Here is a 17,937-nt window from a genome sequence, read left to right as displayed (position 1 = left end):
CAGACAACGATTACAAAAGACTGCACACTGTCAGTGATGCTTTAGGGGGCAATACACAGTATTTAGAACTAAGGGTATGCAGACTTTTGAACAGGGGTCAGTTCACTTTTTTTCTTTGTTGCCATGTTTTGTTTTATGATTGTGCTATTCTGTTATGACCTACAGTTTAATGTGAATCCCATAAGAAATTAAGGACATGTTTTGCCTACTCACACGTGTTTTCTTTTTTAAATGGTACATATATTACCAATTCTCCATGGGTGTGCAAACTTTTGAGCACAATAGTACCTCCAGACTGTGTCAGAACTACCTTAGATAAAAAGTACTACCCACAAGATGGCCGGCTTCAATGGCCAGCACAATCTCCAGACATAAACCCAATCGAGCTGGTTTGGGATGAACTCTGCGGAAGGGTGATATCACGGCAACTTTACAAGTGCAACACATTTGTGGGAACTTCTGCAACAGTGTTGGGTAGAGCTTTCTTAACAATATTTAATTTCCATTGTTGAAATGCCACAAGTGTGTTTGGCTGCTATATCTGCAAAAGTGGTGGCTGATTTGAGTCAAACATTTAGATAAAACATTTTAACCATTCAATGTTTATTTCCAATTGTTTATTTGTTCTTGGCATAATTTCGATGTACATTGAGACATTCAACTGTGTGAATATAAATAAAACTTGGAAAAATGTAGATGTTCTATATTTTTGACAGGTAGTGTCGTTTATGGATGTCTTAATATAAGGTATGAAATGTAATATTAAATAGTAGCAGAAGTTCAAGTATTTGGATCCTTTTCCCTCAGTTTTTCAATGCTCTGTAATGGGTAACTATTGGTTACAAAATGTGCGCCCCCCCCAAACAGTGAGTGGAGTTGGCAAAGGGGGGCATGGTCAATACGTTAATCGCCTCTCTTATGAAAGCCTGCATTAGCTTAAGGACAAGGAAATAAATACAGAAATAATTAAATATTGAAATAATATTGATTAATTTATCATTATAAAGAAAATGCTTTTTTATGTATACATTTATTTATTGAGACATTTAATATCCAAAGGCACTGTAAATCTACCACAGCATCTTTAACACTAATGTCTTGGCTATGATTTGACCAACTAAACTAATTATCTTGTTTGTTAATTTGCAGGATTACCGATAGAATCATCATGGGCCGCCTCGACGGGAAAGTAATTGTTTTGTCAGCAGGAGCCCAAGGCATAGGAAGAGCTGCAGCCATTGTAATATTTACTTTTCTTTTTTCTTTTGATTACCGCTAGGATATATTTGATACACAAGCAGTGATGATATTGTGAATTTCTGTTCTGAATGTATCCTGCAAGCAACTTTTATTTTACCCCACCAGGTCTTAATTTAGTAAACTTTCAAAAGTATTAATGGATAGACAGTGTGTAATAAAACAGTTATGTAGTGTAAAAGAATCACATCACGTCTGATAAAAACAGAGCGTTGCCTGAGTTTTCTATTGACAATTTGTTCTACCTTGATTTGTTTGTTAAAGTATGATGTGAGAATAAGAAAATACAATGGGGAGAACAAGTATTTGATACACTGCCGTTTTTGCAGGTTATCCCACTTACAAAGCATGTAGAGGTCTGTAATTTTTTATCATATCAAAAATCCAGAAAATCACATTATATGATTTTTAAATAATTAATTTGCTTTTTATTTCATGACATACGTTTTTGATCACCTACCAACCAGTAAGAATTCTGGCTCTCACTGACCTGTTAGTTTTTCTTTAAGAAGCCCTCCTGTTCTCCACTCATTACCTGTATTAACTGCACCTGTTTGAACTCATTACCTGTATAAAAGACACCTGTCCACACACTCAATCAAACAGACTCCAACCTCTCCACAATGGCCAAGACCAGAGAGCTGTGTAAGGACATCAGGGATAAAAGTGTAGACCTGCACAAGGCTGGGATGGGCAACAGGACAATAGGCAAGCAGCTTGGTGAGAAGGCAACAACTGTTGGCGCAATTATTAGAAAATGGAAGAAGTTCAAGGTGACGGTCAATCTCCCACAGTCTGGGGCTGCATGCAAGATCTTACCTAGTGGGGCATCAATGGTCATGATGAAGGTGAAGGATCAGCCCAGAACTACACGGCAGGACCTGGTCAATGACCTGAAGAGAGCTGGGACCACAGTCTCAAAGAAAACCATTAGTAACACACTACGCCGTCATGGATTATAATCCTGCAGTGCACGCAAGGTCCCCCTGCTCAAGCCAGCGCATATCCAGGCCCGTCTGAAGTTTGCCAATGACCATCTGGATGATCCAGAGGAGGAATGGGAGAAGGTCATGATGAGACAAAAATAGAGCTTTTTGGTTTAAATTCCACTCGCCATGTTTGGAGGAAGAAGAAGGATGAGTACAACGTCAACCACAAGAACACATCCCATTCTTTGGGGATGCTTTTCTGCAAAGGGGACAGGACTACTGTACCGCATTGAGGGGAGGATGGATGGGGCCATGTATCGCGAGATCTTGGCCAACAACCTCCTTCCCTCAGTAAGAGCATTGAAGATGGGTCGTGGCTGGGTCTTCCAGCATGACAACGACCCAAAACACACAGCCAGGGCAACTAAGGAGTGGCTCCGTAAGAAGCATCTCAAGGTCCTGCAGTTGCCTAGACAGTCTCCATACCTGAACCCAATAGAAAATCTTTGGAGGGAGCTGAAAGTCCGTATTGCCCAGCGACAGCCCCGAAACCTGAAGGATCTGGAGAAGGACTGTATGGAGGAGTGGGCCAAAATCCCTGCTGCAGTGTGTGCAAACCTGGTCAAGAACTACAGGAAACGTATGATCTCTGTAATTGCAAACAAAGGTTTCTGTACCAAATATTAAGTTCTGCTTTGTTGATGTAACAAATACTTATATCATGCAATAAAATGCAAATGAATTACTTAAAAAATCATACAATGAGATATTCTTAATTTTGATTCCGTCACTCACAGTTGAAGAGTACCTAAGATTACAGACTTCTACATGCTTTGTAAGTGGGAAAACCTGCAAAATAGGCAGTGTATCAAATACTTGTTCTCCCACTGTACTTTTATGCACATTGATATATAATGAGAAATCATTACAAAATGATACAATTTAATCATGTTCTGTCATCCTCCCACATCACAGGGTGGTGGAAATGAATTTGATGCGTTTTTTCATTCTTCATTTTTGTTTCAGTTTAGTTTTTTTCGATTCTTTTACAACCCTGATTCCAAAACAGTTGGGATTTTGTGTGAAATTAAAATAAAAATAGAATGCAGTGATGTGCAAAATATGTATCCTCATATTTAAATGAAAAAAATACAAAGGCAAAATATATGTTGAAGCAGAGAAATTATTGTTTTTGGAAATATATATGCAATTTAATACCAGCAACACGTGTCAAAAAAGGTTGGACATTGGCATGTTTACCACTGTGTTGCATAACCTCTTAACAACGCTGTAAGCGTTTTGGAACTGAAGAGACCAATTGCTGTTGTTTTGAAAGTGGAATGTTGTCCAATTCTTGCTTGATATTGGATTTCAACTGCCCAACATTTCAGGATCTCCTTTGCTGTATATGTCTTTTTATAATGCACCAAATGTTTTCAATAGGGGACAGGTCTAGACTGCAAGCAGGCCAGTTTAAGAACCATGTTCTTACTACAGAGCCATGCTGTTGTGATATGTACACAATGTGGCTTGGCATTGTTCTTCTGAAATAAGCAAGGCCTTCCCTAAAAAAAAGACGTTGTCTGGATGGCATGTGGCTCCCCAACCTGTATATATTATTAAGTCATCCATACCATGTGCACTAATCCACCCCCATACCCCCATAGCACTGTGTTCTCATAAGAATCCGGATGGTCCCTCTCCTCTTTAGCATAGAGGACCCGGCGTCCATGATTCCCAAACAGAATTTCAAATTTTGATTCTTCAGACCACAGGACAGTTTTCCACTTTGTCTCAGACCATCTTAAATTAGCTCAGGCCCAGAGTAGGCGCTGGGGCTTTTGGATCATGTTTATATATTGCTTCTTCTTTGCATGGTAGAGTTTTAACTTGCATTTGTGGATGCTGTTACTTACTGGGTTCACAGAAAATAGTTTTCGGAAGTGTTCCTGAGCCCATGCATTGATGTCCACTAGAGAATAGTCTTTTTTTTTTTTTTGCATGGCCGCCTGAGAGCCCAAAGATCATGGCCATCCAATATTGGTTTTTGTCCTTGTTCCATGCATGCAGAGATTACTCCAGATTCTCTGAATCGTTTAATGCTAGTGTGTACCATAGATGATGAGATCCCCCAAACTCAATTTTATTTTGTGATATGTTCTTCTTGAATTGTGGCAGTATTTGCCTGTGCACCCTTTCATGGAGTGGTGAACCCCTCTTCATCCTCACTTCTGACAGACCCATCCTCTCTGGAATTATCTTTTAATACCGAATCATGTTACTGATATTTTGCCAATTGACTTAATTAGTTGTCATGTTTTACCAGGTTTATTTATTTTTTGCATTACACAACATTTCTTTTGGTGCCTCTGTCCCAGCTTTTTTGAAACGTGCGGCAGGCCTCAAAGTGAGCATGTATTTTCCAAGAAACAATAACAATCCACATTTGATATGTTGTCTTGGTACTATTTTCTCTTAAATATATAGGGTTTATTTTATATTTACATCATTGCATTCGGTGTTTCTTTACATTTTACACAGCATCCCAACGTTTTTGGAAACAGGGTTGTAATATCACCATATATCTCCATATAAATACCCTAGGCAGTTTTTTCATCCACACAGTCCCATAACAAAAACCATCTGTGACTGCCACACTACATGGATGAAGTTAAATTCTGGAGCCTGCACTTGACCCTAAACACAATATAGAAAATGCTGCTGTAACCTACACTTTGTGGAGCCGTTGTTTTAGATCAAGCACTTCACTATTTGTGAACAAGAGGCACAGGCTTCCAGCTGAAAGTGCATTTGGAAAGTATCCAGATCCCATAACCTTTTTCACATTTTGTTACGTTATAGTTTTATTCTAAGATGGATTAAATAAATTGATTAAAAATTACTATTTTAGAGTAACATTTTTATATTAACTATACTTATTTTCTTTTTGTTGAATTCCGTGTTTGTCTGGATTTTTTTTTTTGAAAGCATATTTCATCCTATAGCTTGAGTATAAAATGTACAAAAGGCTATGGGGAGCTAATGTACTACTGAGATCATTAGGATAGGGTTTTTTTCATGCTCAAAATTAGTCAAAGGTTGTACCCCAACCCCTACTCCTCTCTCCTGCACACCCCTCTGATATACTTAACATAACTGGCTATGCAGTAAAATAATATATCTGACTACACCCTTGAAAAATACCTGTTATATTGTTAAATCTGCCCTGTTGTCCACTTGAGTGGCTACTGCATGCTGCAGTGTCCTCCCTAATAGCAACCAAAATACAAGCAACTAAGTTTTTATTATTTAATATTAAAAAAAGGAAATCACTCATCAGTTTTATAATTAATCACAGTCAATATTATTGTTGTCTGTTTTTGTTGTTATGCAATGTTCCTGTTAAATTGACGTAGTTTAATTTAACTACATCAATTGGTATAGTTTAAAACGTAATAAATCCTATTGATATATTTTGACATGTGTGTAAAAGAACTAAGATCCAATAATGTTTCTGACGTTACTCTCTGTGATGTAAGGATTGGTGTGGTCCTGTATACACGGTTGCCAGATTTTATTGAAAGTAAATAGCTAAATCTCCCACAGACTCCACAAAAATCTACCCACCCAAGCCCATTAAAAATAGCCCAAATGGGAAGGAAAAACTGCCAATATGGGTATAAGTTTCCTCCTACTGTCACATTCGCTGCAGTGATTCGCTTGGATTTTATGTATGAGCGCAAAATCTTTTTTTGCCATGCTGGCACAGAGGCTGTGTGAGATTTCGGGGAGGTTATCACCTTTGTGTTTTGAATGCAGGAAAAACCCTGGCTATTGTTAATTTGTGGGGAATGTAGCCCACCCCTTTTAAAGGAAGCAGTGCATCATGGGCAATCTTCAATTTGTAGGAAGGGAAACTGACTCTGCTGCTCTATCTAGCTAAGGTCAAGAAGTTCTCTCCTGTTTTCCCTTTGGTTGACTTCTGTTATCATAGCCAAAGCCTGTGTGCGTCCATCAGAGAGAACTACACAAACTCACAGCCATGCATGTACACATACATACCAATACATATTTGATAAATACAGTTGCCCAAACCCCAACTAGCCTATGTTGCATCACTGTACTGTACCATATTCGGTACTGACTCAATAATAACCTGGAATCCAAGTAGTCTTATCTGTGCCCTGGCCAGCACCCGGGGGAGAAGACCTTAGGTGTTAAGAACCACCTAAGATATTTAAAGTCCTGTAATTCCTCCATTTCACACAGCACTTTTATTATTTAGAAGTAATTAAAAGTATCTTAAATGTACACTAAGTCAGCATGCAATGCATTTTTTCCCTGAACAATTTGAATGTTGTTAATGCTTATTTTAGAATACTTGCATGGAAATCTGTTGGCAATTGGATGGAAACCTAGCTTGTGAATATGTTTTTTAATTGTTGTTATTGTCCCATACAAAATGTAACCTTTTTGTCTTACTTGTTTACAGATTGTTTGATATTACTGTGTGTAACCGCAAATAACTTTCTATTTCATACCATAGGCTTTTGCCAAAGAGGGAGCTCAAGTTACTGCAACGGATATCAATGCAGAAAAGCTGAAAGAACTGGATGGACTCCCTGGTGATGTGTATATATATATATATATGTATTATACATTTTCTGGTCTGTTTGTCTCCTGTCTTTGTTTTAGGTTCTTTTTAATTATTTTTTAAACATTTTCAGCATGACCCAGCAGAGTTTTCGGTCACGGATGGATGTTTTAAATATGTAGCAGTGTTCAAATTTTTGTTCTCATCATGATGAGATCACATGATCAGTAACACCTTTTTTGTGGAATCCATTTGTTGATGCTGTCTGAAGTTCAAGTGCCGGATCAAAGTAATGGCTGTGTGTGAAATCACCCAACTAGCAAAAGTTAAATTCAGAATTTTCTGTATTCTTTATTTTCTGGGGTTGCTGGAACAAATGGTCTTAATTCATTTCCATGGTTGGTTTTGTGTTCTTATAAAGAAATTGGGAGGTTGTGTGAACATTGAGTGTTTTCTGGAGGATTCAAAGTAGCGAACAATCTGTGAACATTCTAAGATCGTTCTGTGAATGGTCTCTGTTACAACGAATAGAATGTTTACAAAGCTGGGAATTTCTGGGATTAATCAAATTTAGGTTAATCAGTCTGTAAGACCTAAGTCTTCAGTAGTACCCTGGTGGGGCTTAATGGCCCTGGCAAGGCCTTTTTTCTTATTTTCCCATCTTAAAAATGCCTTTCATACTGCTCCTCTAACCTGTTAAACCTGCAGCTCAATCTTCTCTTCACAGTAGAAACTGAGACTTGCTTACTTCGACCAGTGTTATGCTGTGCTTGAAGCTATTTCTCCTTTGATCCACCTATCTCGCAAGCTGTTGACTCTCAGTGATTCTGTTGTGCCTTTGCATCTGCCAGATCTATTCTTGTCAATTTCCTCCAGTTTCTATTTGCCCAAACATTGCATAACTAACATCTCTACCTGGTGCTGTCAGTTTTGCCTAACTGCCATCCTCACCTCCGACAGTTCACATTAAGACTGGAAAATGTTCTGACATGATTTATCTTTGTCTCATTCTTTTACATCACAAACCCTGGCATTTTAACAGGGGTGTATAGACTTTTTATATCCACTTTACAGCTCTGAAAAAAATTAAGAGACCACTCCTAATTTTTCTTTATTCAGCATCTCTACATGTAATGCAACCATTCCATTCCAGTGTCTGTTAAATTCCAACACAGGCACACCTCATTTTACTTAATGAGGTACTGATTAAGTGATTACCTGAACCTAATCTAATTTAACAAGAAAATCACTATCCTCTTGCAATAGGACCGGCTGGATGGCAAAAACAGTGCAAGTAGTACCTCAAAGGTAATTTGAATTAAAAAAAGACTATTCAGCATGACAAAAGACTTGAAAAGAAAAGGTTTGAGTGAGAGAAAGCAGGGTTCATTTCTGGCTACAGTGAGTGATACAGAGGGAGTGTCAGGTTGCTTCCATCCTGAAAATGTCAAAGATGGCAGTTAATAAGAACAAGGTCAAGCAACAGACATTGGGGAGAGACTGGCAGAGTGCAAAAACGACTGTCCACTGACTGAGATGACCGTCAACTCATTCGAATATCACAACAAACGTAGGATGACATTAAGTGACCTACAAAAAGAATGGCAAACAGCCGCTGGGGTGAAGTGCACGACGAGGACGGTTCGCAACCGGCTCCTAGGGGCAGGGCTGAAGTCGGGCAAAGTAAAAAAAAAAAAGCCCTTCATCAGTGAGAATCAAAGAAGAACCATGCTGAAGTTTGCAAAAGACCATAAGGATTTTGACCAAGGATTTGACCATAGAGAGTACGGTCATCTTCTCTGACCAGTCAGATTTTCAGCTTTGCCCAACACCTGGTCATCTAATGGTTAGACGGAGACCCGGAGAGGCCTACAAGTCACAATGGCTCGCACCTACTGTGAAATTTGGTGGAGGATTGGTGATGATCTGGGGATGCTTCAGCAAGGCAGGAATCGGGTAGATTTGTCTTTGTGGTTATTATATCAGGGTATATCTATATCAGGGTTATTCCACCAAATATTGATTTCTGAACATTAGTATTTTGTTGTTGAAAAATGAATATGAATTTGTTTTCTTTGCATTATTTGAGGTTTGAAAGCATATTTTTTTGGTTATTTTGACCAGTTATTTGCCTACAAATAAATACTCTAAATGACAATATCTTTGGGAGTAATGTTGTCAGTAGTTAATTTTACTCAAACATACCTATGAATAGTTAAATGAGCGAAAGTGATCATTTTGCAGTGGTCTCTTAACTTTTTTCCATGTGTGTGTGTGGCTGGCTCCCACCCACGGTAATTTTGCATACTAGAATCAGTTTGATGTTCAGTTCCAGATTTGTTTATTTAGGTATTTACTTTGACTTTGATGTTCAGTTGTCCTGTTTCTTATAAAGTCACAAATTGTTTTCCACCAGGGTCGCTTTTTCAGATGGGGGCGGGGGGTATTGGCCGATTATTCAGCTATTTCCTGCTCCAAACTATTGTTATTATATAGGCCTTTAAAAATCCACTGTCGGTCGACCTCTGTATTCTACAGCTTCTCAAATGGGCTGTGTCATGTTTGTCTCCGCTGTGAACTTCTGTCTTAATAATAAACTTATATTTTAATGTTCTGTGTATACCTACCCAATGAAAAAAAAGTTAGATTTACAGTAAATACGTGAACATTTTTATCAATTTAGGACTTATTTTATGTCACTTAAGATGACTGAGTCTCCTGTCTTATTGTAGTTCTGCAATTTATTTTCTTACGTTTTATCTCCTACCCTAGGTATCAAGACTAAGGTGGTGGATGTGACCAAGAAGGACCAAGTGGAAGCTCTGGCCAAGGAGTTTGACCGCGTAGATGTGCTGTTGAATGTTGCTGGGTAGTTATGCTTTGTCCTGTTTTTTGTAATTACAGTAGGTATAGAAAGTCACCACCCCCTTTCAAAGTGTTCATCTTTCTTTGCGTTACCGCCTGAAATGAAAACGCATATCAGCATTTCCGGCTTTATTTACAAACAGTAACCCACAATGTTCTAGTAAAAAAAAGGTCTAAATGAAATTTTACCGTAAAATACTAATTGGATTAGTGAACACCCCCCCTTAGAAATTTAATTGCGAACTTGCTGAGGTATAACCCACCACCTTCTTGATCTCAAATCATGCTAAGTTCTTCCATCTATGATCCATTTTAGTGAAGAAAAACAGTTCAAAAAGGTCTCTTCTGCTTAGTAGTGCAATTCAAAGTATAGAATCAACCAATGGCAGAAAGGTACTTTCGAAAGATCCATGAGAAAACATGGATAGACAAAAGTCAGAGGATGGGTATACAAAAGATTTCTAAGACTTTGTCCCTTGGACCGCAGTTAAGACTGTGTTATTAAGAAGTCAGTCGTATGGCAGGACCCAGACCGTCATTGTACCAGGTTTTCAAATCCTGGTGGTGGCGCACCTGATAATCTGCAGGATGCTGCAAATTGGCTCCGCTGCACTGCCTGTTGTGGGTGGACATTGGAATGCCTAGTCACATGGCTCTCTAGTGACTACTTGTGGTAATTTTGTGTCCTTTGAGTTCCGTCACGATTGTTATCTAGATGATACATTTCAGTATGTGTGTGTACGAACTAAAACCTCCCCTGTTGGGTGACCTATGTGATAACAGAAAGATTTGCAGTAGAGTGCAACAAGGAAAGTCCATAATCTTGAGTTGGACATCACAAAAAATGGAATTAAATCCTTAGTCACAACCTATAAATTCTTAAAGACTAGCAAACATACCAAATTAGATTTTGTAAATTTCCTTGTCTACATATACTACGTACACTGTAGGTGATACTGTTCAGTGGGATGAAAAACTATTTACACAGAGGAAAAATTCCCCTCGCTCAGAGTTTCCTCTTAAAACCTATTCACAAAGCTGCTTAGACCAAGTTTTACTAAGGAATGGGGAGAAGTCTTAAGCTAAGAGAAAGGGTGGGGTTTACCCTGTTGGTAAGGTTGATGTCGTGTTCCACAAACAAGGTTACTTAATATGCCCAGAGTGATTGGCTGATAGAGGAGGGGTCTCTGTCATATTCATCATAGTGTTAGAAATCTGCAGTTTCATTTAGTGGTTGAAATAATTATTGCATACCCGGTTGTCAAGGGAGAGAGTAATTCAATAATGTATTGCAGCATTTCATAGTCTATTAGCTCATGATGTTACAGGCATCTCTTCTCACTGTAATGTTTGTTACAAGCTGATATATACATTGACGGGTGTCTCCCTAGCAAAGATCAGGTTTCCAAGACAGTAACCCCCATGCCAAATGGTCAATGTAAACATTCTTGTGGTTATCAGAGCGCAACTATGCAATTATGTTCCCCACCTATAGCACCAGCTACGCCAGGTGGGCGAGCTATGATCAGAAAGTCTGCTTTGTTTCTTTGTAGTTGGCGAATATCATAAGGAAACTGAATGATTTGTTGCAGGATATGGAGTCTGGGGAGGGCATTATGTAATATTCTACTGACAGATGACTGAGATATATGTAGTTCGTCTGTGCTGCATAGCTGCATTTTCCCTGTGGGCAAGTAGCATTGAGTTGTCGCAACCTGGATCTCCGATGTTATTCGGTCGTTTCTGTTTGTTGATTAAGTGACAACCTACCTGACTTACAGTGGCCCAGAAATGCAAAACACAATCACAAATTCAGCTAGACAAGTACATTTCCTGAAGAAAATGTGGTGTACTTGCTAGCTGTTTAAAAATTATTTATGGTTTGAAATAGTGTTTACCTATTGAATGGTTTGAAGTCTGCATATTTTAAGGCTCAAAATATACTTTTGGTGTAGACAATTAGCATAAATTAGCACACCTGGCATAGTTAAAGATAGTGTTACCAATGACAGATCCCGTGTCTGTAGCTCGAACAGATCAAAATATACAGCCTGGTAGTTCATTAACACTATTCTAATTAGCATACGTAATATCGATAACTGTTTCAGAAATTTCAGTGGGGATAGCTTAAACGTGTGAAATAAAGATTGTTTTGTGTCTGTAGCCCGAATGGTAAAAAATATACAGCCTAGTATTTAATATAAATGAATTACGCTAATCAGCATATGTAAAATCGATAACCATTTCTTAATTTGCAGTAGGTCATAGCTTAAACCTGTGAAAGAAAGTAGATTTTGTGTCTGTAGCACGAATGGTTCAACAGAAATAGATAATTAATGCTAATTATGCAAATTGCATACGTTAAATAAATTGTCATTATATGAACAGGGGATAGCTAAACTGGTAACACAAAGTTGGTTTTATGTCTGTAGCTCAAACAGTTTCAAAGATATAGTATAATAGTTAACACTAACTACACTAAATAGCATATATGTAAAATCGATAAATGTTACATAATTTGAAGTGGGTATAGCTAAACTGGTGAATGAAAGCTGGTTTTGTGTCTGTAGCTCGAACTGTTCAAAAGATACAGCCTAATAGCGAATTAATGTAGGGGTAGCCTATACTGGCATAACAACGTTGGTTTCTATAGCTCAGTTCAAGAGTCATTCTCAGTAATGTCCTAACGATGTAAATTAGCAATTATGCAGTCAGTTGTTCATAAACACATAATATAATTCTTATTTAGCATAGCCTCAAACCTTTAAAGTTATCAAAGGTTGATTGGCCCTAAAGCATGAACATTTTGAATTAAACCTCTGTATTAATTTGGCTCTCACTGAAACACGTTAATTTATGCAAGATTTGAATGTTAATTATTACAAAAGTAAACATAGTATCAAAAATCTGAATACAAGCAACTTGGGTTGGGGCAGACTGAACATCTTGGTGTTGGTTTGGAATTGATAGCTTAAAAAGGAGATGTGTCTAGAATTTGACTTTTTTACCACTCAAGTCTATGGAAATGTTTTCCCCATTGAAATACATTGGTGGCTCATTTAAATATTTATAAAGTTTAAAAAGTATAATAGCTATCAAAAATATCTGCTCAAGCAACATAGCATGTGGGACGTTTTGGAGTTTGTTTTGTGTTTATAGCTTTTACCGTTTAGGCTGTAGAGCTGGAGGAATAATAATAATAAGTAGTAGTACGGGAGAAACCTTTAGTTGTGCTTTGCCTTTGTCAAGCACACCTAATAAGAAGTATGGGAGCAACTTATAGTTGTGCTTTGCGTTTGGCAAGCAGACCTAATAATAATAATAATTTAGTATTGGGAGAAACCTATAGTTGTGCTTTGCCTTTGGCACACACACAATAATAATAATAATTAGATGATGAAGAAGTAGTATGGGAGAAACCTATAGTTGTGCTTTGCCTTTGGCAAGCACACCTAATTACACCCTCCTTCCCCAAACATAAACGCATTCCCCCAAAGTAAATTGGAAAGGGTAGGTATAAGACTGTTGTCGCTGATTGGATGCACTATTATTCAAGGTAAATTGGAAATGACAATTTAGTAGCCAGGTGTTTAGCTACAGTTTCAAAGAGGCACAGAGAAGTGATATAACAAGATAGGAACATGTATTGCCCTTACTCTGGCAATAATTTTTATGAACTTACACAGTTTCAGTGGTTCTGCATAGTTTAGTGACCTTGGTAAAACCACTACTCGTTTGTATGGGTAAGACATCCCTGTTTGGAGTAGTGTGTAATGTGCCCGACTGTGGTTCCGAAGTTCATGAGTTTGAGATACTGCATGTCAAAAGGCTGTACATTTTTACAAATGTTAATGTTGTGAAAAGTTTACGACATCTAAGAATATCTCAGAATTGAGGTTATATAGCTCTGGCTGTTCATGCTTTGCTGATGTGTACAGGGTGGGAGAGTTGATCACGTTCACAGATGAAAGATTCCCACAATATTTACTTATTTGCAGAAAATGCAGCATTTGATTTCTCATAAAAAATGTTGGGGAACCAGGGATGTAATACTGAAAGAAACTTCTTTCCCAGTTACAGCTTTCTAACAGAAGCAGCAAATGTTCCTGCTATACAGTATTTTCTGGACAATTCAGCTTGGGCGCAGAGAAGGCGGCAGCATGTCTGGATCTTGTTTATACACTGCTCAAAAAATTAAGTGCTTTCATTGCGTATTATTAATTTTATTTCCTCTTTTTGGGGGAAAATAGCCCAATTAATGTGAATAGCGGTGGATACAAAACCCAACGTCTATACCAATAAATCTTACAAAATAAGAAAATTATATTTATTTTTAGCAAGTAAGAGCACAAACACTATGGCCAGTCAGGCAAACAATTATTTAATCAATCAATGATCGGCAACATTATTAGAGAACACAAGAAATAGGGGTTGAGTGTCCATTCAGTCTGCCTCCATCAAAGAGGACGAACAACCCAACCCAGCCAGAGGTCTCATCCTGATAGGCTATATACAACTACCTTATTGGATCTCCAGGCAATGCATTTATGACATCTGTCTCTTTATTTTGCTGTTTTGGTAGTCTGTCACTGTGAACTCATTAAATTGCTAACTTGTTTAGCAAGCTAACTAGCACCCTGCAACTGTAGGCTACAAATGAATGATGTGTATTGCTACAATAGTTTGCAATGAACAATTAAATCTGTTGCTTAATTTAATTTTTGAAGATTACATTCCTTATAATTTTCTTATCATGGCATTAATGCAGCATTTAGACACACTTTGAATTGGAATTATAATGATAATCATGACAAAATCTCTTCAGGGAAGTGAATTTTCAGAATGTTCTATGTACTGCCTTTTCAATGCAGCATCAACATTCACTTTTAACATTATAACTGTTGACTTTAGCATCATTAACTAACCTATGATGAAGTGTTTGCCAAAGACATAAACGTGTTGACTGGACGGGTACCATAGTTGACCATTTGCACCCTCTTTGCGGATGGCCTGAAGCCACAGATCTCTCCTTTTGCTGTCCTCCATTTTTTTGGAAGTAAAGAAAAGCTTTTACTAGGTTGTTGTTATTTTTTTGTAATCTTATTAGACGTGCAAATCACAATGCAGCAGCTTTTAGGCATGGTACCAGTACTATTGACATTTTAGCGCAGTTGCTTTCCACTCGTTTGCAGCGCTCACATTCCCCCAAAAGGGGGCGTGGTCGTTCAGACAAGAGGAAAGTGACATATAGCTGCTCTCATCTATGCATTAGATGTAAGCGCAAAGCTGACCTCTCCATGTTATACATGGAATAGGATCCATTAAATCTTTCATACGCACAGCTGACCTCTACATTCTAAAGGCAAATACGATGTCTCGATCTAAAGCCGACATCCGCAAGAAGGTTAATGCATGTAATCTGTGGATGGCCTCATAGGAATGTCCCTGATGATGATGATGATAGAAACAAATTAGTTCAGTAACGTGACTCTTTGAATTGTTAATACTAATTGGTCTTCTTTCTTAAGATTACATTCGACTTTATTGTCTTTGAACAAGTACAAGTAGGCCTACAGTACAAGAAATGTAGTTAGCATTTAACCAGAATTTTTCTTCCTTCTCATAGCAGTAATACAATAATTTCCTACAGTATGTCCTGTTCACCCTGAATCAGCGACGTGTGTCTTCTACCTACCCTTTCCGTTTTGACTTAATATTGTTTTGTATTGTGCATACAGGTACATGGGGGCCATACACACTACTGAGTCACGTTTTGAGTTGTCATGATGAAATTCACAGAAGTTTAAACAGCCTGCGATTTCAATTGTTTACTTTGATTTTCGGTGTGGTTTTGAATCCAGCTCTCAATCGATTGGTGATTTTGGTTTCCATTGACTATTATTTCATTTTGGTCTCAAAAAATAACACAATGTAAAATAAAGATTTTGATCTTTAATATATTTTGTTCATTGAGGCCTGATGTGAGATTTAGGTGTTCCCTTAATTGTTTTTGAGCAGTGTATGGTTTCTTCTTTTGATGATAGATTTTTGTGGAAAATTTGCAGATGCAGCGACGTGCAGTGTTCACAGACAATGGTTTTCGGAAGTATGGTTTCCTGAGCCCGTACAGTGATTTCCACTACAGAATCGTGTCTGTTCGTATTGCAGTGCCGCCTGTGGTCCCAAAGATCACAGCTATCCAATATTGGTTTTTTGCCTTGTCCCTTATGTACAGAGATTTCTCTGGATTCTCTGAATCTTTAAATGATATTATGTACTGTTGATTTAGAAATCTCCAAACTTTGCAAACTGCAATTTCACATTGAGAAACTTTTTTAAATTGTTGCACTATTTGCCTGCGCAGTCTTTCGTAGAGGCGGTGAACTCTTCCCCATCTTTACTTCTGACACACTCATCCTTCTGGGATGCTCTTTTTATACCCAATCATGTTATTAACCTGTCCTGTTTTTATTTCCATTTTACATAGCGTCCCAACTTTTGGAAATGGGGTTTTTGCATCATGATAGATAATATGTAAATAGGCCCCTGGTTCATAAATAGCTAACTTTATTTCCTTTAAGTTTTAACTTTCCCCCTAGTGGTTGCATTAGGTATGAGCAGTTCTCACTGACCTCCATTGGAGTTTCTCACACAGAAATATACAGAATACAGCTAAACCGTAAAATATAATTGACATATTTTAGGTACAAAATAAACATGAAATTGTGACCATACAGTAATTTTTTAAACCTGCCATTTTAGGCGGGATGTGTTATATGCTGTATTTGCGCAATCTGTAAGTAGAATTGCTCTTACCCAAAAAATCTGGATGGCAGGCTTTGTTTGAGGATCAGCATCTAGCTGGAGGAGTGACAACTACGCTAGTGTTAGCTATGTCTTCGATGTAGTTGATCTTATGGTGCAACAGATCCAGTTCCAAAATGTTTTAATTACATGTGTAACAAAACATTGTGTCATTACTGAAACAGAAATCTAATGTAATTACACACTCCACAAGTATAATAACAAATACTGATAAAATTATTCTATTGTGTATAAGCAGTATGGTTCTCACCAAAGAACACAGACGTTTTGGATTTTGACAACTGGTCCCCACCCCGTCCTAGGTTTGTCCATCACGGCTCTATCCTCGACTGCAAGGAGGAAGATTGGGACTTCACCATGAACATCAACATCCGTAGCATGTACCTCATGATTAGGGCTTTCCTGCCTAAGGTGAACATGCATTCAGTCCCTCAACCTAACCTCTTACCCCAGGTTAAAGGTAGACATACAGGCCTCACCATGTTCATTTGTACATTGAAGCAAGTATTCTTTTTTAATTATATTTGTAATACATAAATTTTTTGGATTACTTTTTTTAATGCAATCATAACAAAATGTAAGAGGATTTGGGGTTAGTCTCTCTTCTGCTTGGAAAGATAATTACTTTAAGTCATACCAATGTATCAGGTTATGACCCCCAGCATTATCTAACAGATTTATATGACAATACCCTTGAGTATAAGGTGAGATTCTGTGTTGTGGCATCATTTTAGAATTTTAATGGTAAATCATAAAATATTAAAACTAATGGAGGAAAAAAGCTGCCTAAATGTCCAAATACGAAATATGATGTGGATCATGCTGTTGATCAAAATGTTTTCCTTAAATCAGATGTTGGCCAAGAAGTCCGGGAATATCATAAACATCGCATCTGTGGTCTCCAGTATAAAAGGTAAAATATTTAATGTTAATATGTATTACTGTGAAGGTAATTCAGCATATAACCCAATTACGTCTGGTACCTGGGTCCATTCTACACTGCTCAAAAAAAGTAAGGGAACATGCCGTGTCCAGCATTAACGATTGCCTGCTGGCTTGAGTGCCAGTAAGACCTAACGTCGGGTCAGTACGCAAAGACGTGTGGGCCAGTGCTGAATTTCCCCATTTAAATTCACAGTATCATATTAAAACATTTGCTTATCATCTTTGTCACTCTTCCCCCTTGTATTTTCGCTTATTCTTGCATTAAAATGTGTCTTTTCCCCCCTCCGTGTGATACAGAATATTACCAATAATATTCGATGGTTTGTCTGTTTTGACCAATCATAGTTCACAATGCATTCTAGAGTGGGACCCAAAGCATCATATGAGGCAAAGTGAACAGGATCATTTTTCATCCATGAGTTGAGAACTAATGGCAACGGACATGTACTGCCAAACCTGTCATGTGTTCCCGATGGAAGCCGATAAGGCAGAGTCATTTTTCAAGGGAATGAACAACCACCG

At 37.9% G+C, this 17,937-nt stretch overlaps 1 protein-coding gene across 1 annotated transcript in view; it reads left to right on the top strand.

Annotated features, from left to right (window-relative positions):
- bdh2 (3-hydroxybutyrate dehydrogenase, type 2) overlaps window positions 1-17,937 on the top strand; it is a 43,057-nt gene that overhangs the window by 16,425 nt on the left and 8,695 nt on the right. The window contains exons 2-6 of the mRNA XM_010899099.5: window positions 1,150-1,240; window positions 6,733-6,811; window positions 9,553-9,649; window positions 16,773-16,881; window positions 17,323-17,383. Of these exons, the coding sequence (XP_010897401.1) occupies window positions 1,169-1,240; window positions 6,733-6,811; window positions 9,553-9,649; window positions 16,773-16,881; window positions 17,323-17,383 (418 nt within the window). The 5' untranslated portion in view covers window positions 1,150-1,168. The remainder of the gene's footprint in view (window positions 1-1,149; window positions 1,241-6,732; window positions 6,812-9,552; window positions 9,650-16,772; window positions 16,882-17,322; window positions 17,384-17,937) is intronic.

This window comes from Esox lucius, chromosome 9 (assembly GCF_011004845.1).
Source record: "Esox lucius isolate fEsoLuc1 chromosome 9, fEsoLuc1.pri, whole genome shotgun sequence".
NCBI classification, from domain to species: domain Eukaryota; kingdom Metazoa; phylum Chordata; class Actinopteri; order Esociformes; family Esocidae; genus Esox; species Esox lucius.
This window is presented reverse-complemented; position numbering and strand designations above follow the sequence as displayed.